Raw genomic sequence first — 27,568 nt, 5'->3', positions numbered from 1 at the left:
AATTGCTGTGGGATGTCATTCTGTATGCTGTGAATATGTGTTGCTCTGATTGGTTGATAAATAAAACACTGATTGGCCAGTAACCAGGCAGGAAGTATAGGCAGGACAAGCAGATGAGGAGAATTCTGGTAAGAGGAAGGGCAGAGTGAGGAGTCCCCAGCCAGACACAGAGGAAGCAAGATGACAAGGCAGAACTGAGAAAAGGTACCAAGCCACGTGGCTAACATAAATAAGAATTATGGGTTAATTTAAGTGTAAGAACTAATCAGTAATAAGCCTGAGCTAATGGCTGAGCAGTTATAATTAATATAAGCCTCTGTGTGCTTACTTGGTGGTCAAGAGTGGGAGAAATTTGTCCCAACTGCGGGCCAGGCAGGACACAGAGAAACTTCCAACTACAAGGAATAGGCTCTCAAAAGCCAGCAAAGGAGTCATAGCCAACCCCTGCTCCCACTGTTAGGAGTCCTACAAGAAGATCCTGCTACACAATCATAGCATATATGCAGATGACTTAGGTCAGACCCGTGTGGGCTCCCTGATTGTCAGTTTAGTTTCTGCATTTCCCTAGGAGCCCAAGTTAGTTGATTCTGTGTTTTCTTGTTGTGTCGTTGCCCCCTCTGGCTCCTACAATCCTTCCTCCCCTTCTTCCACAGGATTCTTCCAGCTCTGACTAATGTTTGGCTGTGGGTCTCTGCATCTGTTTCCATCAGTTGCTGGATGAAGCCTCTCTGATGACAATTGAGCTAGGTACCAATCTATGAGTATAGCAGAATACCATTAGGCATCATTACATGAACTCTTTTTTTGGTGGTTTTGTTTGGTTCTATCCTAGGTCCCTGAGCTATCAAGCCTCTGGGTCCTGGTGCTCCAGGCAGTGTCAAGGGTGGGCTCTCTCTTATGCCATGGGTCTCAGGCTGGACCAGTCATTGGGTGGCCACTCCCACAATTTCTACACCACCTTTACCCCAGCACATCTTGTAGGCAGGTCCTATTTCTTGTTAAAGAAATAAGTAACACACAGTGTATTTCAGACCAGATGTGGTTTTGTGCAATGTGCCAACTTTGGACTTTCAAACCATATTATCTTAGTCACTTGGATACAAATTCTTCTGAAGTACAGTATATTCTTTCATCACTCAGGAAGAATTAACAGTTCTCTGTAGTATGGCTTTCTGTGATGGTGACAATATTTTATACTGTCTAATATGTGAGTATCTCATTTATCTCAGTATCTGGCCATATCTGGCCATGCATCCTTGGAATTGACTGAAATATAAGTTCCTTTAGCTTGTGACAATTTACATTTACAACTTCCAATGGCTAGTAGCTGTTGTGTTCAGGATCAACTCCTTAATTATCAAGGCTCTTAACTCTCTGGCGACATCACCCATTCCCTGACACATGGAGTTCTGTGCTCCGAGGTGATTCATGCTGCCATTTGTTCCTACTGGAAATCTTTTCAGCGTTGGCTGCTTTTTCTTCCCACTCTTACTGTGTTAGTAGCAGTAAGCCGAGCACATTGCACGAAGGGAAAACTTAAAGACTCATCAGCTCAGCTGTGGTTTTTAATCAAACAGCAGAAACCCTGCAACCACAGGTAGTGTGAGGTAGAAAGGCAAGAAGAAACAAAGAGCTCATACTCGACTTAGTCATAAAGTAACAGTGAGCTGACTTCATGTGGATTTATCTGGAGGAAGCAGGCATAAATAGAGTGATAGACTGACACCTTAAAACACAAAATTCATAAATAAAGAAAAATTTGTAGAAAATTTACTCTCATTTGTCTTGTGTGGGGCTAAGTTATAGTTACATGGGAGCATTTTCCACCTGTAAAATATGCTGAAGAACAACAATGTCTCCTGGCTCTGCCTATTCACATGCAAACATCGCGCATATTTGTATTCACATAAATACTCCAATATTGTATATATCCATACACTCTGTGGTCTGCTTCAGAGCTGTATCCTCACTACCACATGTCACCAATGTTGTTATTCTGTGAAAAGCATCTTCCTTCTCTCTTTTGAATGTGTAAATAGTCATTTTTGTCAGTGGGTTAAATGAAGATTCTTTCTTCTCCAGTTCAATCTGTAATCTGTATAGGGCTAGGAAAAAAAAAAAGAATATTATCCAGACAGCAGATTGTTTCTCTAGAGAATTGCCAAGAAATAAAATTTGAAAGACTGTAGAGTGCATATTTAGGTAATATATGGGGTTGTTATAGTTTGTTATACTTTATTTTAGAAATTCTATCATTATACATTCTATGTTTTGTGATTTGAGTATTTATAGTAAGGAATTTGAGCTACAGAACTGCAATTAAAAATATTTCCTTGTAAACGTTAAGTATATATACTGAACATAGGCACTCATTTTCTACACTAAGGAAAGGTTATTTTCCTAAATTTGGATATTAGTGTATAGTACTTTGGATACTTAAATTTGTATGTAGTGGTTTAGAAACTTCATAACTAAAATATTTATTTCTTTAAATCTTAAGTATTCTATATCCTGTCCAAAGCCAGATGGCTTTGCCTAGTTTAGAGCACAACTTGTTAAAATTCTCATTAGAATTCTCCTTTCAATGAATGAACCAGGGCTCTAGTTGGCTTCTGTCTGCTGTGGTAAAACATGGATCTAAAGCAATTTAGGGAGGAAAGTACTGATTTCACTAGCAGCTCAAGAGTCCGTCATGAAGGAAGTCAGGGCAGGAGCTCAAGGCAGAACCTGGAGGCAGGATCTGAAGCAGAGGTCATGGAAGAATGCCGTTCACTGGCTTGCCTTTCCATATGACCTGAGATCACCTACTCAGGTGTGGTACTCCTCATCAATCTTAGTCAAGAAAATGCCCCTACAAACTTGCTTCCAGTCCAAGCTGATGCAGACATTTTCTCACTTGAGGTTCCCTCTACCCAGATGATGCTGACTTATGCCAAGGTGACATAAAACTACCCAGGGTGGCCTGATAACGATGACGCATTATGCTGAAACACTAGGACAATCCTGACCACTTCCTGCCTCTGCATTTGATCCCAGGGCATCAACCAGGGGCCATGGTAGCATTTTAATGAAGCTGTTTCTAAGCTGGTCTCATGTAATCGTGCTGAGTTGCTGTGGTGGAACAGGAATATGATGTTGAATGGATTACCAAATTAGGGGGGAAATCACTGGATAAATTCTTTTGAACTACAGTGAGTAGGAAATGTGTGTGTTCCTCCTTTGGCCAGTCCTCAGCCTTTGCCTTGCACTGTTACCAGCCATCCCAGGAAACTTTCAGGAAATCCATATTTGTGATCATCTAGTTTATACTGAGAAGGAAATTGTGGTTAGGGCTTGCTTTTAGGTCACACATAAGCACACACCTCTGAGCATGAGTTTAAGCAACTTACGAATGTCCTAGAGACTCAAAGGACAAATTAATGGGTTGTAAGCACCAGGGCCAGTAGAGGAGAAAGTAAAGGTGCAGAACCAGGCGTGACAGCCTCATCTGTAGGAAACACAATCACCTGTGTAGGTGAGTTTGGAGGCAGCCCCCACACTGCTACACCTGACATGCGAGTGCATTGCCCTTGTGCTAAGAGTGGATTGCTCCAGACTTCCCTGCGGGGGTGGGCGTGGGTTCTAAACAAAAACCTGTCCCCCATTACAGGGAGCTCCTTCTACTCTATTGAAATATAAAACATAATTGAACTATTTTTTTTAAAAAAGAATTCTGAGAGGCATTTCTGAACAGAAAACCAGTGAGGAGACCTCATGTAGGCATTTTGTAGCTGGTTAATCCTCTTACGCCAACATGCAGTTTACTCTGAAAGCTCACTGCACAGCTTCAGAGAGTACAATGGAGAACGAAATGTTAAATCAGTGCAATGTCTCATGTTTGTCAAGAGGGCATTGGCATTAGATGAGGTAATATATGGAAAACACATGGCTAAGTGGTCTGTGCATGCCAACATTTATAATGCTTCAGTGGTTCTTACACAAAACAATCCAGTCCACAAAGACGTGTGGTAAAGAGCTCAAGTGAACAAATAAATGGTCACTGTTTATTAGATTTCTACCTGAAAAATTTAAGGCATAAAATATTCTTAAAGTATCCTGCCTTCAAGTTCTGGTATAGTGGTTCATGGCATAATTCCAGCACTCAGGACCCCAAGGCAGAGGAATTGCAATTTCAAGGCCAGCCTGGGTTATAAAATGACAATTTATCTCAAAATAGTCACACAGGTTTAAAGATAATAATGCCACTTAGAATGGAAAGTTTCATACGTAATTTCTTTGTGGAAGAACGAAAAGAATTTTCTGGTTTTGACAACGCACAGCAGAGGGTTGGCTAAAAGTTCATCATTACCACTGCCGTTAGCTGAAAATGGGTAATTTGAGCATCAGTTTTGGAGGATCATTCACAGTTTTATGTCCCAAAAGTTCTAGTCACATTTATAAATATTGTTGCTTACTCAAGCCATTCACTCCAAAATAAATAAATAAACCAGATTTAAAACTAGGAAGGAAAAGCATTTTAAACAGTAAAGTTGACTAATAGCACTTAGAAAATAAGTCTTATTAAAACTGTTAATGTTATTTATTTATGCTTTCCTTGTTACATAGCAGATAACTTGAAAATGATTGGAAAATTAAAGTTATCCTTTGGGTAACTTTAACTTTGTGAAGATGGTATAGATCATACAAAAAAGGGATATGTATGTTGAAATTTCAGCATAATCTTCCCCAGAGGTATTATGTTATGCTGTATATAGGCTGGGCTTTTGTGCTTAACTGTCCCAGAGATTTTTCGTTCTGTACACATAATCTCTTCGCGGGTTACGAAACCTGACGTGGGATCTCTTGTTTCCACAGGTCTCTGCTTGGCTGTGGTTTCCCACGTGCTCTGTGATAGGCACTCGATGTTTGCAGCTAAACTTCTGACTCACATGATGGCGGCCACCTTAGGAACACAGGTAGGAGACAGACGGCAGTTCTGACTCATCACGAGATGTCCGTGTCTCCTTTTCTATGATCCCTGAGCCGAGTATCCACGAATAGGTCCTCTCAACTTAACTGTTTGCTTTCCTATTGGAGCAATATGGAGAAGAGGGAAGCAGACAAAAACGATAATATCAGGCCCAGTGTATTTAGAAAATTGTTTTATTATTTTGAAATTGTAATATCGTTATATCATTTCCCCGTTCCCTTTCCTCTATCCAAACTCCCCCACATACTCCTCTTTGCTCTCTGTCAAGTCCATGGCCTCTTCTTTTCATTTTATGTTTGCAGTCCTGACCATATGGTATTGGATAGCCAATCAGCACTATCCTCTCTGGTAAAGGCTGTTTCTTGTGTTCTCAGCATTACTTAGTTGCCTGTAGTTTTTTGTGTAATGTTGAGGCTTCATGAACCTTCCTCCACCCACATGGTTTATACACAGTAAAATGTTGCCATAATCCTTTTTTTTTTTCATTTAACACGGTCAAATGTAGTTTGGAAGAACATTGTCATATGAAAAATAGTTCATTTTTCTATAGTAGGTGAAATAAGAAAAATGAAAATAGTCATTGGCATTCAACTTAAAACATATACATTTGAAAGCGTCATTTAAAATACAGAAGGTGAAATTAAATACCTTTCCTGTCCTTAAGGTGTTAACTGTCTAGAAGAGTAGTTTGCTATTGTAGAGGCTGCCAGATTCTACATAAATGTCTGTAATTCAGTGTTATATAAGAACATGGATTATTTGTAAGCAACTCTGTGAATGCCACAGATAAGAGCATATTGTTTTGCAAAGGTCATAGACATCTTCGTAGAGGGCATGAGTCCATTCACATGGCCTATGGATAAAGGAAGCAAAGGGCACAGAAGTGAATGAGACAGAAGGAACAAATGTACAATCATGTCTACCCTAAGGTTGAAATAATTTAACCCTGACTCTTAATAACTTTCTTATGAATGAAATTTTAGAATATTTTTCTGTAAAACACAAATTGTTTCTGAGATTCTTATAGATCACTGGGAATGACTGCTCTCTTGGGAAAAAAACTTGAAGTTTTATTTATTTATATATTATTTATGTAGGTAGTGTGTGTGCATGTATATGCACAGTTGTGTTGTTGTTTTTGTTCTTTCGGGGGGGGGCACACCACTCAGCTCCCAAATAAATCACGCACAGAGACTTATTCTAAATTATGAATACCTGGCCTTAGCTTGGCTTAGTTTCTAGCCAGCTTTCCTTAACTTAAATTAGTCCATCTACCTTTTGCCTCAGGGCTTCTCCCATTCTCTTACTTGTATGAATCTTACTCTTAGCCGTGGCTTGCTGTGTGGCTGTGTGGCTGTGTGGCTGTGTGGCTGTGTGGCTGTGTGACTGTGTGGCTGTGTGGCTGTGAGGCTGTGTGGCTATGTAGCTGTGTGACTGTGTGGCTGTGTGGCTGTGAGGCTGTGTGGCTGTGAGGCTGTGTGGCTGTGTGACTGTGTGGCTGTGTGGCTGTGTGGCTGGGTGTCTATGTGGCTGTGTGGCTGGATGGCTGTGTGGCTGTGTGGCTGTGTGGCTGTGTGGCTGTGTAGCTGTGTGACTGTGTGGCTGTGTGGCTGTGTGGCTGTGTGGCTGTGTGGCTGTGTGGCTAGATGGCTGTGTGGCTTGGTGGTTGTGTAGCTGGGTGTCTGGGTGTCTGGGTGTCTGGGTGTCTATGTGGCTGTGTGGCTATGTGGCTGGGTATCTGTGTAGCTGGGTGGCTGGGTGGCTGGACCCTGGATCCTCCTCCTTCTCTGGCTACTTCCTTTCACTTCTCCATCTCTTTTCTTTTCCCTCCTCCCACATTTCTCCTTCTATGTATCCTCTCTGCCTGCCAGCCCCACCTATCCTTTCTCCTGCCTCACTATTGGCCAGTCAGTTCTTTATTAGACCATCAGGTGTTTTAGACAGGCACAGTAACACAGCTTCACAGAGTTAAACAAATGCAATATGAACAAGAGTCACACACCTCAAATAATACTCTACCACACGGTTGCACACGTGCCATGCGTGACTGTGGAGGTCAGAGGGCAGTTTCCCCACGCTGGCTCACTCTTCCCCCTTGTGCGATCCGGGAATCTAACTCAGGTCATCAGGCTTGCATAAAAACATCGTTACCCTCTGAGCCACCTTGTGGACTCAGTGACTGATTTCTTTCTCTCACTCTCTTTTTAAACTGAAAATAATATTTTCATACAACATATTCTTTTTTCCACTTTATTCTTTTTATTTTTTTATTTTTTATTTTATTTTACAATACCATTCAGTTCTACATATCAGCCACGGGTTCCCCTATTCTCCCCCCTCCCACCCCCTCCCCTTACCCCCAGCCAACCCCCCATTCCCACCCATACAACATATTCTTAACACAGTATATCCCCTTCCTCAACTTCTTCCAGATTCTCCACACTTCCCCACCCCATCCAACTCAATGCCTTCTTTCTCTCTCTTTAGAAAACAAATAGGCAATAAATAAATAAATATAAAAGAAAAAGCACAAGAAGCACATACACACAAATAAAATGCAAAATTGGAAACCATAATATACAAGCTACAGAACAGTACAATAAAAGTACCCAAACAAATCAATATAAGACAAAAAGTCTACAAAAATACCATTAAATTTGTTTTCTATTAACCTTCTACTTCTGGCTGTGGGACCTGCCCTTACGTGTACTTTACATACCCAGTGAGACTCCCTTGCAGAAAACTAATCTTTCCTTTGCAAATGGTTGTGGATTGGAGGTGGTCCCTGGGTTAGGGTGGGGCTTGTTTCCACTGTCCCCTCTCAGTGCTGGGAACTCATCGGCTTTGCCCACGCTGCCACAGTCTCTGGGAGTTCAGATGTGCATCAGTCCCATCGTGGCTGGAAGGCACACTTTACTTGGCATCACCCGCCTGCCCAGCACTTAAAATCTTTCCATTTTGTCCTCTGCATAGCTCCCTCAGCTGGGGTGTAGGAAATGGGGTGGGGGGTGGGGGAAGTGACAGCCCATGAGAGACTGAGTGTTCCAGGGTTTCTCACTCTCTGCACATTGTCCAGATGTGCAGCTCTGTATTAGTTCCCACCTACTGCTGCAGTAAGCTTCTGTGATGATGGCTGAGTGAGACACTGGCCTACTATATAGCAGAATGTCATTAGGAGTCATTTTATTGCCACCTTATTCCTCTAGGACAGTGGTTCTCAACCTTCCTAAATCTGCGACCCTTAATACAGTTCCTCGTGTTGTGATGACTCCCAACCATAGAGAATTATTTTCGTTACTACTTCTCAACTGTAATTTTCTGCTGTCATGAGTTGTAACATAAATATGTGATATGCAGGATATCTAATATGTGACCCCTGTGAAAGGGTCATTCAACCCCAAAGGGTCATGACCCATTAGTTGGGAACCACTGCTTTAGAAGAACAATCGTATTTGATTTTCCCTTAAGTCCATGGCCTATCTAGTCCCAGGTTCGTGGCCATCTAGGCAATGCGTCATGTAGAATGACTGGTTTCCTGATGGGAAGGTGGTTATATGCATGGACTCAACCTGTATCAATTTTTCATTGCGCACTGTTACTTAGCGAGCTAGAATGTGCTTTATTGAAGTATTAGAGAGGCTGAAATGGAAAACTCTGGAACGTGGGCACTCTATTGCATTATTTTTTTTTCAGGGATGACAATGTCCTTTAAATTTCATTATTTTTCAGGGAAAAACCAAGGGTTGTATTCCAGATTATGTTTTTAAAGTCCCTGTAAACTACAGAAAGTGGCAGCTGTTTCCAAAGGGGGTGCTCTGAATTGACAAGGCTGTCTCCCTTACCGGGGACCAGTCTTAACTGTCTGATCTCGCCTTGGCTTCATGTATCTGACACAGCAAAGAACCCGCCTACTGTAATTAGAGTTTGCCTGGCTGTATTCACCACCCATTTCGGTGTTTTTTTGGCAGCAGCATTTATATAAGATTTAATTATAGCACCATATTATTATAGGCAATTCTTCAGCATGCTAGCAGACAAATTTGCTCATGTCTGGCGATGAGAAAGAATGAGCAGAATCTATATGTTAGAATGTTGCCTGCTGATTCACATTGTGCTTCACACTGATTTTGAAGAAAAGAATTAGTCAAGTGCACGCATTTCCAGAATATTTTTAGAATAGACAAAAAATATGGGATAAAAATCATGTAAAGAATGACTTGTGGCACAAAATTACCCAAAAAAATAATATGGCTTAATGGCTTATTTTCACCCAAGACAAAATTTTAGTTATTTCATGTCAGAAGTCACACAGTATAAGATTGGTATAGTTTTTACAGAAATACTATTTTCTCAACATATTAATCAGCTACTTGGATTTTTAAATATGCCATCTAACTTGAAGTGAATGTTTTTCTCACTTAACTAGGCAAGAACCTTTTAAAGATTTATTTTATTTTTATCTCCTAAAGACTGAAGCGGCAGGCGTGGGGCGTGAATGGGTCTGCACCAAGCCCTCTGCCTGTGTGTTATCGTTGTTAGCCTAGTGTTTTGTGGGACTCCTAATAGTGGGAGCAGGTCGTCGCTGACTCTTTTGCCTGCTCTTGGGACTCTTTTCCTCCTGTTGGGTCGCCTTGTCTAGCCTCAGTATGAGGGTTTTCATCTTGTCTTATTGTACCTTATTTGGTCTTATTGGTTGTCTCTTGGAGGCCTGCTCCTTTCTGAAGGGAAAGGGAGAGGAAGAGGGAGTGTATCTGAGGGAGATGAGAGGTGTGGGGGAGAGAGCTGGGAGGGGTAGAGGGAGGGGAAATGTGGTCTGGATGTACTGTATGAGAGAAGAATCTCTTTCCAAATTTAAAACTATTCTGTTCTTGGTAATATGCATGTATGTGGGGGTTGACGTGCACATGCACAGCAGAGGGAAGAAGGTATTGCATTCCGGGGAGCTGAATTTATAGGCTGTGCTGAGTCACCCAGCATGAGCGTTAGGAACAGAACTTGGGTCCTCGGTAAGGGCAAGAAATGCTCTTAACTGCTGACCTATCTTTCCCGCTCCAAATCTAGGACTTTTCAAAATTTTCAGATTCTCCAAAATGAGAAATGGAGATGTCTACAGAAACACTGGCTTCTACACATTGCAAATTTTGAAGGGTTTGTAGTCCAAGTTGTAGAATTGTATTATTGGGATCATTACAGTCCAGTCATGGTCCTCTCATTTTGGACCCTCCATCCTTGCCGAATAGACATCATTGGAGCTTAAATTAATTGGAGGGTGAAAAATGCAATGGTCTTTGACTATGGTTCTTGGTAAAGGAGTGAAATGTCTCCAGCTACCCATAAGAGTTTTATTTGTGAATACTGGGTATACAGGCTTGCCAAGATGTTTTCTCTTTAAGACTTAGTTGAGTGTGTGTGTGTGTGTGTGTGTGTGTGTGTGTGTGTGTAAGAGACAGCAGAATCGCCTGTAGCACAGGCTGCCTTGAACTTCCTATGTAGCTGGGGATGACCTTGAACTTCAGCTGTTTCTGCCTCCACCTGTAGCATGCTAAGATTAAAGACTTGCATTTCCATGCTGGTTTATGTGTTGCTGAACCCAGGACCTTGTGCATGCTAGGCAAACATGACCATCTGAACCATGTCTCATCCCTCTTGACTTCATTTTGGAGTAGTACAGAGCAGAGCAATGTATTTGTGAATTGGGCTGTCAGAAAAGTGTGCTTAAGTTTGGTTGTTCTCTATTTTTAGAAACATATAGACTATTATATCACCAATTCAGTATATATTTATTATATCCAGAATTGGAGGAAGATACACAAGAATCAATAGATTGTTCCTGTATTGAAGTTTGAAGGGTAAGGAGGTGGAGAGGAGGAGATGGGGAAATATGATCAATATATATTTTTTGAAAAAAAAAATAACTAAAAAAGTCAAATGATAATGCTTTAATCAGTGTGTTATCCTAATATCTTTGAGGATCAATGACTCTAATATGCCAGCAGGTGGCAGCAGAAGATTTTTTTTCCCCCTAAAACAACCAAGTCAGTCAGTGTTGCAGAGTTGGGTTTAGGCTCCTCAAGGATACTTGCAAAGGTTTCTCAGGCTGAGCTGCAGAGTGTTTGCAGCCTAGCAGACACACACATGTGGTTCCTGGCTTGGTCTTTTTGTCGCCTGTATTTAAAATTGGAGCGAATGCATCTGTGAGTTAGGAGCAGAACGCTAGTATCTACCTGTCCTTGGAAATACCTTCCTACCACCCATCAGTGACTTTAAAATGCAGGGCCATAGGACTATTTATCCATCATTACATTTATGCGGATAGCAATGTGCCTACTACTGCTATGGGAAATTGTGTTTCTTGGGGTATCACAGCACTTTTGGGATAAGGTTTTTATTTTTAGTAGTTTATCAAAAAGAATGTAGTTTCCTCCAGTGTCAAGTTGTGTTTTTTTCTCATTTAGCTACAAGAAAAGGATTAAATGGCAAGAAGGTGTGGGAGCGCTGACTTCCAGTGTGATGGGAAACACAGCCAACAGACTTTCATGGCGTTGGCAGATATTCCTGGGAAAAAAACATCGAGTTCTATCTTTGGAACATTTATCTTAGAATCACATTGCCCTGGGTGCCCTGGGCAGGCTGGTGAGCAGCAGGGACAAAGGGCACCTTTGCTGTTCAGGGCTCTCAGGTCCAGGGGTTCTATTGGGAAAAGCAACTCCCCAATTCTAAAAAAAGAACAGAAAGATAACACTGTGTTTACTCAGATGAATAAAACCTGCCGACAGGGAAACATTTGATTTCTCTGTTTCTTTTCGTCTGTTGGCTTTTCACCTCGTCTTCTGAAGCGGAATAACAAATCTATCTAGAGAACCTTTATGTGAGTGAATCTGATTCCAAGTCCCGCTGAGCCTCTGTACTGACTCACATTGGCTAGTGAGGCTAGTTTAGAAGATGAAATACCTCAGTGTTATCTTGTTTGATTTTTTTGTCAGTCAGTCATTGATGTGCATGGATTTTAGCTTTGTCTTTCTTCTACTCATGAAGGCAGAAGAAGATTTTGTTAATTCCGAGGACTATTGTTTAGAATTCAGCAAAAGTTGAGCTGCTTCTTACTCGGCAACACTTAGGACTGTCATTGGACAATGTCTTCCCCAGGAAGGATCCAGATTGGGCACAACTGCTAAGACTTCCCTTTAATCTGAGCCTTGTGTCTTTTTAACTTTGAGTTATCTAACACCTTTGAGAGTCTCTGAGGATCACTGACTACATCTCTGAGGCCAAAGCCGTGTGATCTCAGAACATTGGTTCCTTCCGTTAGGATGGGGACTGATATTTTCCAAGCAACTTGACCTGTTGTGTTGAAACTGTTACTAACAAAAAAGACATCCTGCAATTAGGGCCCTGTATTCTATATCTGACTAGGAACTCTGTCTGCCTGTCTACCAATCATCCTATCTATGTATGCATGTGTGTATGCACGTGTGTATGTATGTATGTATGTATGTATGTATGTATGTATCTATCTATCTATCTATCTATCTATCTACCTATCTTTATCATCATAATCATCATCTGGCTGTCTGTTATCTGTCTGTCTGCCTATCTGTCTATCTATTTTAGATCACTTGAAGGGTTATAAGGAGAGCTGTTTTTCCCTTAGCTAGAACTTTTGATGACTCACTAATCTGACTGAATTTGTTGTCTTTACTTTTGCTGCTAAAAAGAAAAAGTTTTAAGAGTTTCAGTACTAGGATCAAAACTAGATCTTGCTTTAAAGCCTGGGAACTTGAACTGTACCAAAGATTGTCGTTCAGTAAAACATTGATCAAGCATTTCCTAAACTGTGGCACAACCAGGCTGTTCAAGTTCAGACGCTGAACCAGTAGTCAGAGGGCTGCCTGGTCCTGTTTGTTAGCAGACTGGAGCAGCCAGGAGTGACCTGCCTGTGCCTCTGCTGGTCGCCTCTACTTCTGCCATCATCATTACTGAATCCAAGATCGCAACATCTCCTGTGCATCAGGAAATCGTCTTAAGAAAGCCCATTAACTTCTAATTTTATTTAAAAATAAAAAAGAAGTAAGATGTCTTTAAAACTTAAAGTATTAGCCATTTATCATTAACTCATCTTTGGGGGAAGGTCTCTTATGTTAACTTATTTTTCCTGCATATGCATTTATAGCAGGCCTGTGTGTACTGTGTGTTTTCCTGTGTACATGTGTGTGCACATGTGGAGGACTCAGGCTGAAGTCACCCATCTCTCTTGATTCCTGTTTCACATTATTCAGTGAGGGAGGGCCTCTCAGTCCAACTCAGAGCTCTCCTGTCGGGTTAGTCTCGTTAGGCAGCTTGCTTCCTCCGGGTATTCCTGGATCCTCCTTCCAAGGCTGGAATTGCAGGTGACCTTCATGACCACATAGCATTTACATGGGTTCTGTGATGGGGACCCCAGTCGTGCTTGCACAGCAGGTGTTGTGACTTCTGGGCCACCACTCCAGCCACTAGCATTAGCTTTTGTCTTTTAATGGGTACATGGCTTTTGTTCACATTTGTGGGCACAGTGTGATTCAGTGCACATACATAACGTGTAAATATTAGGAGATGAGTGTGAATCTCCTCCGCACATCATTTCTATGTGCTGGACTCTTCAGACTCGCCTCTATTGGTTTGAGATGTGTAGCAAAGTGTCACAGACTGTCATTACGCTACGATGCTGTACATCACTAGAGCTAATCCTCCTCATTTCCCTGCATCTTGGTTCCTGTTATCCAGAATCTCCTTCGTTTCCTGTCCACTCCTTCCTGCAGCCTCTTGTGGCCTTGCCTCTGCTCTCTGCCTTTTAAGGCTTTTTCTGTTTTCTTTTAGTTTCTTTTCTTTCTTTTTTTTTCTTTCCAAGTCGAAAACAAGGATAATTCTCTAAGCAAACTAATACGGGACACATGAAGTTTTGACTTGGGCCTTCCTCATAAAATTTTGCACTTGGAGGAACTTACTAGTTCTTTGCTACAAAATAAACCACTAAGCTAGGCTTGATGGCTCACACACATAATCTCGGCATTCTAAGAGCTGAGGCAGAAGGATTCCTGAAAGGTTGAGTCCAGCCTATTGCCATTATTATTAGATTGGGCCATAATGTAAGGCCCTGTTGAATGCAAGCAAACAGTAGTAGAAAGCTGGAACTGGTTTCTTTCTCTGGATCTTCCTTCATTTTGAACAGCTGGGTTGGGCCCCACCTTTTTGTACAAACTTTCTAGAGATATTTAACTGCATTTTTCCTTCATATAAGAGCTGGGTTAGTAGACATGACAAATAGGAATACATGTTTCAGTTAGGTTTATTATGCTAATTGTCTCTTAACCAAACTATATGCATCTGTTTGGCAAAAAGACCATCACACACATATTTAACAATCTAGTAGTGAAATTAAAACCAAGAGAAATTGAGCAAGTCCTTATCCACAGCCAAGATCACCATTCATCTGTGACGTCACCACATTCAGCCAGTTTTCTATATGGACAAAATTGAGACTGTGTGGTGAGGGATGTCAAGCAATCTATGCCCACATGACACATGAAAGTAGCAATCTGAGCATTAGCCTCGTGGCAGGACCCAAGGGTGTGGGTGGTGGGAAGACAGTGCTTCCTCTGTGGTCCCGTGTCCAGGGCTGCCTAGTGTAGGGAGGAATGGCCTCTGCTGGGACAGTGCCTGCAGTGGAAATGGAACCCAGCCTGGGTGCTAAGGTGCACGGATGATCTGGAGACAGAATATGGCGTAATGTAGGCAGAGAAGAAGATAATAATGAAGTATGGGACTGTGGTGAACAAAGCCCCTGGAAACCCGTGAAAAACATGGTGGGAAGTAGAAAAGATTGAAGAGTAGACAGACTGCAGAGAGATTAACAGGCCATCACACCACACGTGGGAGAACTCTGACTGAGGTGGGAGGAGCTCTGGAGGACAGAAGAGGAGCAGCAGCTACTGGTCCTTCTGTTCTGCCTCCTCCTCCAGGATGTATGAAGCTCATTGAGGGAAACCGGCCCCTCCATCGGTCACCAGTGGACAGCTCCACACTACCTCGATGATAATTTCTAGACAAGTGATCTGCAGAAGCTCTGTGGAAAAGTTATAGAAACTAGTAACTTTCTCTTCACTCCAGCATTTCACTCATGCAATTTTATCACTTTAATTTTTTAACCAAAATATTATACCAAATCACTTCCTACTTGCATGCCAAGTCAGCTTGTGTGCCATCGTAGCTAGGAGAAAATTAAAGCTAGAGTAGTTGCCCCAATTCTCAAGTCCAACCTCCTGGGATTGTGATGGGTTTTGTGGTGCCTCTCTGTGACTTTATTAGTCACGAGGCAGAGACAGGAGGAGACCCTGACTCAAGACAAAAGACAAAAACAAGAATACATTTTTCAATACTCCAACATTTTTGATAATAGTATTTGTTAATATTTTGTACAGCTTTTATAACAAAAACACTATGTAGTATGTTTTGGAGAATTATGATGCTTCAGGTAAAAAATGACATCAACTTGAATATTGATAAAAGTCCTATTTTTCAAGAAAGAAATACACACACACTTTATTTATCTTTGTATTTATCTTGAGTGTACATTTTCCTTTTTTAATCAAGTCTGTCTTTCTCAGAATGTTTCAATAATAAAATCCAGTTCCCTTTTCTCAACAAGCTTTGAAAATTTAACTCAAAGAGACTGTTCTCACTAAATTGAAAACAAGTGGACACTGAAGTTATAAAAATAGTACCATGGTCACACTACTGGGAAATTCAAACTTTCCCAAGTGCTGAAACAGCAAAGCAACAGAAAGAGTGAGTAATACTCCGAATGAGGCTACAGTGACATTATCGTGTTTGAAACATGGCTTTTGTTACTAGGAAAATTCGTGAGGCAAATCCAGACTTTACCAGAAAATACCAGTTTGGAATCTTCTATTACAGCCTCAGAAACATAAACTATTCTTGACTTTTAAAAGACTTCTTTTGATGTCTCTAACAAGACTAGAAAAAAATGTTTTGTGAACTTTAAATGATAGCTTTAAAGGACTTTAAATAACAAATATGCAAGTGTCTGGGGTTTGGAATTAGAAGGACACATGAGTAACATCTCTAAATTGAAAAACAATCATTGGCAAATAGTGAGACAGCCCGTCTTGCAGAGCCATTAGGGAGACAGACAGTGACTTTTGTCCAGTTAACCATAAAATGAGACCTCAGAATGGCATGCGGGATGGTGGTAGAACAGCAGGGACTGATTTCTGTGCCACTCACCTGCGGCGGCCTTTGGGGTTCCCCTGTACCCCGGCACCCAGAGGCACTGTGTGTCCTCTCGGGGAGCTAGAGCCTGCTTCTCTACACTCGGTGTTTCCTTTAATTAGATGCAGCAGTTGGGACAGGTTTGTAGCTCTGTTCCCCTCTTCCTCCCTTCATTTTTATATTGTGTGTAATTAGACATTACTCGTGATTTTGTTACCTTTTTCAAATAAGGTGTTTTCCTCTAGTCAGAGTATCTTTCATGTGTTTGTGTCCTTATTGCTTGTGTTGAATTGTTTGAACTTTTAAAATTGGTTAGATATGTATGATAGTCCCTTCTATTAAAGTATGTGTGTGTGTGTGTGTGTGTGTGTGTGTGTGTGTGTGTGTGTGTGTATACTGGTATACACATTTGAAAGTTGAAATAAACATATTTTTAAAATCCAGAGACATGCATTTAAGCATTCAGTGTTATTGAAAACTATGAAAAGCACTTAATGTGTGTAATTCCATGTGATCTTTATAGTATTCTGTGAGACAAAATGCTGGGTAAGGATTATTTTTCTGTCCATTTCCATAGAACAATTATAGGTTGTTTTTTTTTTGTTTTTTTTTTTTTTTTTAAATAATCAGTTATTTGCTGCCCTATGCCTGTAACCAACCCTTCCTTTTAATTGATAGGACCTGGCTTCCTACTTTTCACCAGTAGCCCTGACATTACTGGACTCTAGAATTCCATTTTACAAGCCTCAGGAAGCTGAACTATCCTAAGTTATATGCTCCACCAAGGGAGAGTCCTGTGTTTAGTTGGCTGTTACCTAGTGGGAACTTAAGCTCCTGAGGGAAGAGACTATTCCTTTGTATATCACATACCATGCCAGGAGGTAAAAAACCAAAATAACAAGTTGTAAAAATGAAGCAGCCTTTCCTATAGGCCTGCCACTCTGGCTGCGCCCAAGCATGTCATCTCCCAGGAACACACACTCCGTGTTCTGCCAGGAGAGAGACTCTTGGTTTCAAGCACCATGTTTTGGTCCTAAGGGTGGATGTGGTTGCCAAACTGAAACATTTGTAGGTTACATGTCAACAACCAAGAGGGATTTGGGCCAAACTTCATCCGCAGATGAGAACATATGCAAATGATCTTAGGGTTTCGGCTGGAGGAGGAAGAAATGCCGTAGTCGGCCCAAGTCTATTTGTTCTCATGCCCTTCTAGTCAACGCTGAGTAGAAGTAAACATCTGAGGATGGATTTCTCAATTGTTGCAAGCAGTTAAACCTTTTTGGAGTATGAATTTCTTTTAAAAACACATTTGAAGAGTTTAACCATATTTGAGAACTAAATGAACTTTCTTTGTCCTTACAGAGTGTAGTCTGGTCGTGTCTGTTTCTCCCCATCTCCACCGTTTTAGATTCATTTAACTCATCTCCTTTTAGAATAGCCTCCAAACTGTTCCCTGTGTTTCCACTCCGGTCTCTCTCCTTCCATCTTTCCTCCCTCTCCTTCTCTTTTCCTCCTCTTGTGTGTGTGTAAGCCTGTGGAGACTCATCATTCTCCTTCCTATTCTTTGAAACAGGGTCTCTCACTGAACCTGAAGAACACGAATTCAGCCAGGCTACTTGCCTGTCGAGCTCCAAGAATCTTCCTGTCTTTGCCTCCTCAGCACTAGGCCTAAACTCAGAGCTTTGAGATGGCCTCTGGAGATCCACACTCATGTCCTCACCTGTATGTGTAAGCACATTCCTGACTAACTCATCTTAGTTCTTCTGTATTCCGTTTTTGTAGACCTTTTCCTTCTCAGCATCTGTAGGGGTCTTTTTAAAGACAAAAATCAGCTGCAATCATTGTCCCCTCAGAGCTCCCTCGTGACCTCCTTCTGCACATAACAGAAGAACCTCTGGTTTCCAGCCCCATCAGGGACAGTTAGCGTTGTTTCTGGAATCACATTCATCCAGTTCCATCTTGCCTCAGGTCCCAGCAGGTCCTGAGTCCCAACTTCTGAGTTGCCCCTAAGCTACAAGGTCACATTGCTGTTAACCTTAGTCATATTATATGTGAAGGTCTGCTTTTTCCTGTTCCTGTGTTGAATTCTGTGTTCCTTCTTCCTCTCTACTTTTCATCCTCTACAATATCAACTCCACTAGATCAAAAGTTCCTTGACTTTTTTTTTTTTGCTTCTGTGTTTCTAATTCCCTCAAAAACAACAACAACAAAACAAAAAAACAGAAAGCACTTTCTGGAACATAATAAACTTTAACATTAGCTGGTGAAATAAATTAGAAAACCGTGAAGTTAAAGCATGTTACAGGCTTGTCCTTCAGAATCTTCTTCAACAGCCTAAATTCAACTATCACCATTTTCTCAAGAACACCCATACTTCCTCTGTTCCCAGTTCCTTAAAAGGGCAACTTAAAACAACACCTTTAAAAAGGAAATTATTCTACTCTTAAAGCAGTGCTATGATCTACATTTAATGAACAAGTTGTATTACACATCTTTAAGTAAAATGGATTTAACCCAAAATTAGTTTTGCCAGAAAAAAAAAATTATAAAAGGATGCTAACTTGCCAAGCCAAGGCCCGTTTATCTCCTAATCTGTCTGATGTACGATTGCGGATCTTAATTGTACTTTGTAACTTCTTTTCATGTTAAAACACATTCTAAATTCTGAGTGGAAACCTCCAGAGCATTACTGCTGTTTTCACAGACTCTGTTGTAGGGCTCCACCCCATCCAGAAACCCATATGAGCCAGTGGCAAAGGCCCAGGCCCATGGCAGGTGGGAAGTGTGAGCTGGAGGAAATGTAGCTGACCCTGAAAGCAGAGTCTTGGATTCAGGTGGATGCTGCTGCAGTTGAATCAAGTGGCACATGTTAATATTTCTGAAGCTCAGTGGCATAGACTGTGCATAGAAATTTTGTTCTTAAAATTATTAAGACATCTTTAACAATTCCTTATTGATGGCCAAGGTTTGAGAAGAGAGAACAACCTTGGCAGCATATGGAAGACATTTTCCTAAAATTTGTCTGTATTTCGTAGCAATAAAAGTTGTGTGTTAAGAGTAGACATTCATGATGAATGTTCACTACCTATGTGTAATAGGTGATTCTGATAAATGACTAGCAAATGTCTGTCTGCCAGAGTAATTAATATAGGCCATTAAAGTAAGGAAGTAGAGGTATGTTAGAATTAGGGCTGAGGATAAATATCCCAACATACTATAGTATGTCTAGACACCATGAGCAAACCTGTTATGTTGCTGTCATATTTATATTTGTGAATTTCTTGAGTTATTGTGTCTAATGTCACTTTCTAAAGTCTTTTAGCCCAGGAGTAGCTGAAAGCATTCTTTATGATGACTGGGTTAATGATACATAACAATCATAACTTTCTACTACCCACCTGAAAGTATTTAAAAATTTAAATATTTACATTGAAGTAAATTCCATTCCTTGGAAGTACATGAAAACTGGAAGTGTTGAGTTTCTTTGCTACTTTGAATTTGTCTAGAGAATTGATCAATACATATTTCTTTTAGAAAGGCAACAAAAGCATTAGCTATTACATAAGTTCTGTTGTACAGGCACTAATAGCACAGAATCTTTATTCTATAGAGGTCCAGGGCTGTAGGTTTCTGAGAGATTGACCGCAGGAACTCAGACTAGCCAACCCAGAGTTTTGGCTTGGGTTGTTGCTATCATCAAATCCACTAGATAGATACTCATGAGACTCCAATAAAAATGTCCTTTACCCTAGATGAGGATTGGGGTCAAGAGAATTTTGATAATGATGAGAATGCTTAAGCTCTATTGAAAGATGAAATGTCTTCATCAGGTAGAATCTATAATTAAAATACATACATTAGTAAAGGAAGAGGTATGGAGTGTATCTGGTAAGATCCGTGGTGCAGAGGGATTGTTTTAACCTAGATTATGTTCTGTTTGGTTTGCAAGGATGCACTGATGTCTCAACTAGTTAAGAGTTGCTGAGGGAGGGATCTACGTCTGGTCTGCACTTGGACGTGGTGTTGAATAGTCTCCATACCTGAGCAGAATTGATTTAGGGGAAAGTAACAAAAAATAAGTCCTTCCAGGTATTCTTGGTGAGAGTTTGAGCACCACTGATACACTGATGTGTATGTGTCTTAGAAATGCATTAACTGGTTTAAAAGGCGGCCAAAGTGCCCATCCTAACATCCTACCCATCTTCTGGAAGCTTTAGAGCTTTCCTGTCCGGTGTGAGTAGGCTGACAGATTTTTTTTTTAAATTTTTTTCTTTATTGTTGTTCTACATTATCTATTAGAAATTAAGCATTTATTATACATTGAGATATATTATCTATTTAAATAGTAACATCTTTCAATCCCCCAAAAACCTCTTTGTTACAAGTTCCAGTGAAGAAATAGGAAAAAAATCAGGTATAAGCTACATATTTTTAAATGCTGCCTTAAATTCATTCTACCAAAATCATGTAGCAAGGACCAACAAAAACATATACATGTATGTTGGTAGCAATAATTAATGAAAAAAGAGGCCATGAATTTGAAAGAGAACAAGAAGAGGAATATGAGAAGGATCGGAGGGAAGGAAAAATAAATGGAATAATTTTTAAAATGTGTACTTAATACAAATAAATAAATAAAAGACCTACAAATGCTTAATCAGTACAGCTTTTACCTTTTGTAATATTGAATGGTCCATAAAATAATAATTAAAAATAATTTTTGTAAGTCCTTTATTATATAAGCCCTAGTGAAAAAAATCAGGAAGAAATACAATGAAACTGTGAAAGCACTAACTGTATATCTGTGGAGAATGTATCATGTGCATGTTTCCAGTGGGCCTGCTCTGTCAACTCACCGTTGAACTCATTTTCTTGAGGTAAAGACAATTCATAGTACACAAAACTGTGGTAAAATAACACGGGAAGATATCTGTGCTCTAGTTTAAGCTTCTCCGTGTGTACTTCTTTTTTTCTAAGTTATTAATAGGCTTGAGAAAAATAATATAAGCAGTTAGTCCTAAATAGAAGCAGGTTTGAGAGAACAGACTTCCTTCGGAGCCGGCTGCTGTTTTGGAGAAGGGAAGCTGGAGTTTGGTGAGAAACTGGGAGAGAGGAAACAATTCAGCTTCACAATCACCACGGATACTTGATTTACTCTTTTTGGAGTTGACCAGTGGCTGCCAAGTGGCGTCTGATACATGCTGTGTAATCCTTGGAGGCCTCCCTCCCGGCCGATGTCTGCGTCAGTGGTGGCCATGAGAGAGGAAGCGACCTAAGAAAGATTGTTTACTACTTATTTGAACAGGGAATTAAAGGGCTAAAATAAGCAGTTCAGGGCAACATTGAAAAGCTGGGTTTTGGGGGAGGGGGAGTTATTGTTGTTGTTGTTTTTTTTCCAGAAAAAAATAAATTCATGACTCCCCCAGAGAGATACCAAGCATATAGTCCCAAATGTTAATTAGAATGCCATTCTGAGCGGCATTTTTTAATGACTTCTTTGAAGGTCAGTAGGAAAAGTCAGAGGCCTGCTTTTAAAATGACTCCCATCTTCACCATCATTTGTGAGTCCCATGTGAGATTAAACAAACAAACAGACTAACCAAAAATTACCTCTATGTTCACAGTCATTTTATCAGTTCCATGTGAGATTAGACAAACAGCCTGAGTAACTCGAGCCCAGTCCTGATGTCTGCATGAACCCAGTGATCTGAGGGGTCCTGAGGGGATCCCAGGGGTAAACAGGGTGCATGGAAAGGACTGTGGAGAGCCAGGCAGCTGCCTTGCAGCCTTTGCTGCTGCATACTTACTCATTTGCCCAGTTAATGGGTTATAATTTCCTTGAGGGTAGACTCTCCATATTTGTTTGTTAAGTCTCTTCCTGTTGATAGACGGGAACAAACGAGAGGGGAAACCATTGCGTGGCTGCCTGTGAGTAATTCTTTCCCCGGGATAAGCCTCCTTCAGCTGCCGAGTGGAGACTGGCCCTGGGAAAGGTGTTGAGGAAAGAAGGTCACAGACTCAGCAGTGTGTGCAGCTAGGCCTTTGTTGGCTTCTCCTTTGCCTGCAGAAGTGAGTGATGGGAACACCCACCAGCACAGCTGGCTGGAGGCTCAGCTCCATTTTCACAGCTCTCTCTACAAGAGTGGATTCCCAGGGACCATATTAGCACCATCTTTCCAGAAGTAGTTTGAGAAACACAGGAAAGGAAGTCCTCTAGCCTCACACACAAAGCCACTCATCGTTTACATTTTAGAAGCAATCATCTGTGCACTCTGAAAACAGAGGAAGACTCGGTAAACAAAGAGCATTGTAAGTTTTAAAGATGTAAAAGGAAAGAGCAAGCCCATCAGGCCTCAACTGTAGACAAAGAGCCACAAGGAACTAAGGGATGCTGTGAGTGGGAGGAACCATCTTCTACAGGGAAGAGCACACCAATTGGTTACCCAGGACCAAATGATCAGCCTAAAAACACACAGACAAGTAACACTACGCAGCTTGAGGAAGTTGTGCTTGCGTATTTAAGAACACACACACACACACACACACACACACACACACACACACACACGTAACAACTAGTAAAGAAAAAGAGGCCATGAATTTGAATGAGAGCAAGGGGTGCATGGGAGGACTGGAGAGAAGAAAGGAAAGAGGGACAATTATGGAATTATTAATTATATAATAATTAAATATTATAATCTCAAGAAATTATTAAGAACATAAAAGAACAGGTGACATTTACTATAGGAGCAAAATACAAGTTATTAGTTTAGGTTTACTTGCTCTTTGCTTTAAATGTGTAAGTTATAGCTGTTTTTATTATGGGAATGGATTCCTCTCACCAAAAGATGAGCAGCCTTTTCCCATTCCCCTCTGAGTTTTTATATTTCCAATTTTCTTCTTCATTATGCTGTTTTTTTTTATTGTTTTTATTTTTTCTTTCATTTTCCCAAAGGGTCAATAGCATCTATTTAATTTCAAATTTTAATTCAATTAGAGTGAATTATTTTAAGATGTTGTTTAAGCCTCTTGAGTCCCAAAACATCGTCATTTGGGATTTATAAAGTTCAGGGAATATTCATTGCACCCCCAAGCGGAACACTGTGACTGATGCTGTCCTCTTACTGAGATCATTGGGGGAAGAAGCTTGGCAGGGCAGGTTCAGATTGGCCAGGAAGACTGGGAAAGCTCGAGTTGCAAGCTGAGGCTTTCCCTTCTGAGCGTTGAAAGGTTTGGCCAGGGACATGGCATCACCAGAAGGTTCCAGGGGAATCACATCTCAGCCTTGCTGCTCTGATCATTCCAGAAGAGCTAATTTTCGGAGTGTGCTAATGACAGCCACCACCTCACCTTGTCATCCTTGCCTGAGAATAATGTGCTAAGAAAATAGGGTCATCTCCAGTTGCCCGTGTCTGATCGACTGCTTCATTTGTAAGTCAGCCACCAATGCCCAACAGGCCGACCTTAGAAATGACCTTTCCTGGTCAGTCCATCTCTGACCAGGGACCACTCAGTGTTCAGAGGTTCTGATAGCCTCTGCTTTCGGAGGAAATACTGCATCCTCTCTATTATACAACCTCACATTCACAGCTAGACACTTTCAGCTGCACTATATTAAAAAAAAAAAAAAGAAGACCACGAGGGTTAGAAGGATCATTGTGAGGCACCTTCTCTTGATAATTTGTGGAAAATTTTTGCATTTCTTACAGTCTACCTTGTGCCCGAAGCTACTGGAGCCTACCTGTGCAGTTCTGGAAAAGAAATTAAATGATGAGTTCCAGGAAGGGCTTACACTTGTTATTTCTGGTTTAATCAAATTAAAAGGGAAGAATAAAAAAAGAACAGTGAAGTCCACCTGTATCCAGGGTCGCTGGAAATTGTGACCTTGCTAGTTGGACAGTTTTTATTAAAGGGTCTAATTATCAAGCTGCTAATAATCTGAGCTAAGTACTCATTAAATGTGCTACCATTGAATAGGCTTGCCTGATAGAAAACTTTCCTTAAAAGTCTTAGGAAAGGTGTTTTTTTTCTTTTTTCTTTTTTCAATCTTGTGTTTTTCCACTGAATAATTCAGGAGAGGTAGACTCAGGCCAGATGATTCCTGTGAAAGATAGAGAGTGAGTGAGAGATTTACAGTGTTTAGAATTTCTCCCAAGGTATGGATGCAGATGTTGAAAACAATTATCTCCAGAGTGATTAGGGATGTGAGAGAGGCAAGAAACTGAAACTGGTGGGATGGCTTTTTTTTTTTTTTTTTTTTTTGACATTTGAAGATAACCCACTTTTGCACTAAGGAGGAAGACAACAAAAACATGGAGTTCCTGTGTTCAGGGAAGTGCCTCACTGGTTTAAGGGACACAGCTTACATTAATGTATTCTCTGTCTATCAGGCCGCTGTGATAAACCTTGAGGTCAAATTTGATGTTTTTGCCCTTAAAAGTTTTGAAGAATTTTACTCCTTTCTGAAACTTGTTTTCAAGAAAGCTTCTTGTTTTGTATCTCTCTCATCTCTTTAAATCAGAGAGGAAATAAATGTTATTGACTATCTTGTTAAAAACCAGGGATTGTAGTTTTATGAGAGCTTCACAGAGATGGGCATGAATAACTTGCCCAGTTTTCTGATATAAATTCAGATCATTGATAAGCTGGCTTTTCCACTGTGCACATTCCTTACGCTTTTCACTATGGACTCTGTGATAGCTCCCATTTAGACATTTGGAGAATGTTCTGCTTGGTGAAGCTGCATCTGTGCCCAGGAGGTTCCTAGTGTCGGCATATCGCATCTGGGAAGTGAATGCCTTTTAGTTTTCTAAAGGGTGAGAAATAACATCCAGAAATGCAATCTAGAACTGACGAATCATTTTTAATGTGAACATCCTTTTATTAAGGTGTTACTTTTAGCTGGGTTATTAAGTGATCTAGGACCCCCTCTGGTCTTTAACCCCTTACATCTTTGATACACATTCACAGTACTGTTCTGTGTGAAATGTTACAAAGATGTGTTAGCAATGTCCTTAGTGTGCCTGTGACAATCCAATGCCTTCCCATCACTTTAGCTGATGTTTGGAGATGTTTCAGTGATAACTATGTTTTCTCTACATGCTGCCTGGGCTTGGTTGATTGGTTGTTTCAAGCCAAGCATCAAATGTCAGCATTTCGTTATAAGTGGTTGTTATGTTTTGCTCCCAAGCTCCAAGCACACAGCAGATTATCATCTTGTTTAAGGTGACCACTTGTCCCCATCTGCCTGTGTCTGTTCTCCTTTTAGCACTGATAGTCCTAGATCCTGGTCACCCACTTACTCTGGAGACATTTGGGACAGCTGAAAATCCTAATTAATATTTCCTCTATTTCCTTGGCAATCAGTGCTGCTTAGCCTGTGGTACTTTCTGTTGCACGGTGCTTTGAGAAATTTATCCCCGTCTTGTGTGTTGAGTTTGGCTCACAGAGGTGGTATGTGTGATCTCACAGGATTTCTCAAAGAAATGATGAAGTTGAATGCTTGCCATTGACCTCTGGGCCCAGTTTTCGTCTATGTTTGAGTCTTCCACAAAGTTATGTTAATTGCTTTATACCTCGCTGTCTTTGATTTGTAGCCCCGGATGCAAGGACTGCTTCTAGCTCTGTTTGATGAAGAAAGTGTTCGGCTCTGTACAGACTTCACGAGGGAAACTCATGGATGCACTTGCTCAAGGTTTCTTTCAGCTGTTATGTAATATGAAATCAGCTTTCTGTAGCAGTTTACAATCTCTTGGCAGTCTGTTTTGAAGTTTACCTGCTCCTGGGTGACTAAGGCAGACTTCTTAAGCTGCTCTTGGGACTTCACAAGTGGGACAGATAGCAATCTGCATGGTGTTGATTCAGGATTATAAATATTATCTTCCCCATCCTTAGTAGATCTTCTCCACAGAGATAGAAGGTAGCTTAATGATAGACTACCTCCTTCGAATTAAAAGTTTGTCACTGCAGAAGGTTTTGTTGAAGTTCTGAATCTGTCGGAAATGATGAACCATCTTTGTGTAAGGGTCTGCTGCATCAACTTGTTCTTACACAAGCCTGGGTGAAGTGTGGGGAACTTTGAGAGGAGACTGAAGCTTGGACGACAGTCAATGGTGTCCCCTTAAGTGGTTACACAGTTTGGAGACCTGCTAGAAAGGATTTGGTGACAGAATTTAAGGTTGAAGGAAGACAGACGTGAATCTGCCTCATAATGTATTTACTTTTCTTGTCTTAGTCTTAGGATTTCAGAAGCTACTAAGTCATGGGGTCCCGCTGCTTTCTGCAAACAACATAAAGGAGAAAAGGAGTGGGGTTCCTCCTTTAATGCTCATAGTGGCCTTAAAGTTGGTTGATCCAGATCCCACTAAATGCAGCACAGACAATGACCATCTCAATACCCTCTCTAGGTTTTGTACAGCAATATAAGTAATTGTACTTAGGAGGTACAAACAATGCTATAGCTAATGGGTAGTCATTTTTTGCTCATAGTAACAAGGCACAAAATTGAACAGCCATAAACATCATGCACTGGTATTATCTAGCATCATGCTTTTGGCTCTGTTTTAGAAGAACTTGCTCCAAGGGACTCAAAGCAGAATTTGACTAGCAATGTCTAATTGTCAGATACTTTTTATTTTCCTCTTTGATGCAGTCACAGAAAATCATAGATTATTCTCTCCAGGTTGATATCTGGCTTCAACATTGACATTTCTTTTTCTGGTCAGCTACCAACCACTACAATGTTCAGTTCGTGCCTGGGCTTGCTCCTGTTCCTCACCATACCAGGATTTAACCAATGGGATAAGTCTCATCTTGAGAGTCTAATAAAAATGCATTTACAAAGTCGCCATCAAAAACCTTTTGAATCAGAATCTCCTCAGGAAATGTTTCTACAAACAGAAATTATAGGAACATTATGTCACAGTCTCTCCATAGGTGATCTCATCATTCATTAGCCATAGCTTTAAGCTTTAACTGTTTTTCTATGCTTTATGACTTGCAAATTTATCGCTTTGCTGAAGTTCCCTCTTTGAGGCTCTAGCCCTGTGTATGTTCTTGCTCTCTGATAGCTCCTCTTGGATGTATGACAGGTGTCTCCATCTTACACATGGCCTAACAGTGCATTGATATTCCCTTGGAACCCATCTCTTGCAAAGTCTCTATCTCATCTCTTAGTAATCGGGGTCATCATTCACAGAGTAACTTCACCACTATCGAGTCCTTCTTCTGTGCATGCCCAGCCTTCTGACAATACTTATCTGGTCTTTGAAAGTCTTGTTGGTTCTGCCTCTAGATTATGCCATGACTCCATTCTCTCTTTCTAAATCCTTCTCT

The 27,568-nt window shown here is 40.8% G+C and overlaps 1 protein-coding gene across 1 annotated transcript in view; it reads left to right on the top strand.

Annotated features, from left to right (window-relative positions):
• Adgrv1 (adhesion G protein-coupled receptor V1) overlaps positions 1-27,568 on the top strand; it is a 541,812-nt gene that overhangs the window by 266,553 nt on the left and 247,691 nt on the right. Inside the window, exon 83 of the mRNA XM_076552019.1 lies at positions 4,855-4,955. Coding sequence (XP_076408134.1) covers positions 4,855-4,955 — 101 coding nt within the window. The remainder of the gene's footprint in view (positions 1-4,854; positions 4,956-27,568) is intronic.

Source organism: Peromyscus maniculatus, chromosome 15, assembly GCF_049852395.1.
Source record: "Peromyscus maniculatus bairdii isolate BWxNUB_F1_BW_parent chromosome 15, HU_Pman_BW_mat_3.1, whole genome shotgun sequence".
NCBI classification, from domain to species: Eukaryota; Metazoa; Chordata; class Mammalia; order Rodentia; family Cricetidae; genus Peromyscus; species Peromyscus maniculatus.
The sequence above is the reverse complement of the archived record's forward strand: the minus strand, read 5'-3'. Positions and strand labels throughout refer to the sequence as shown.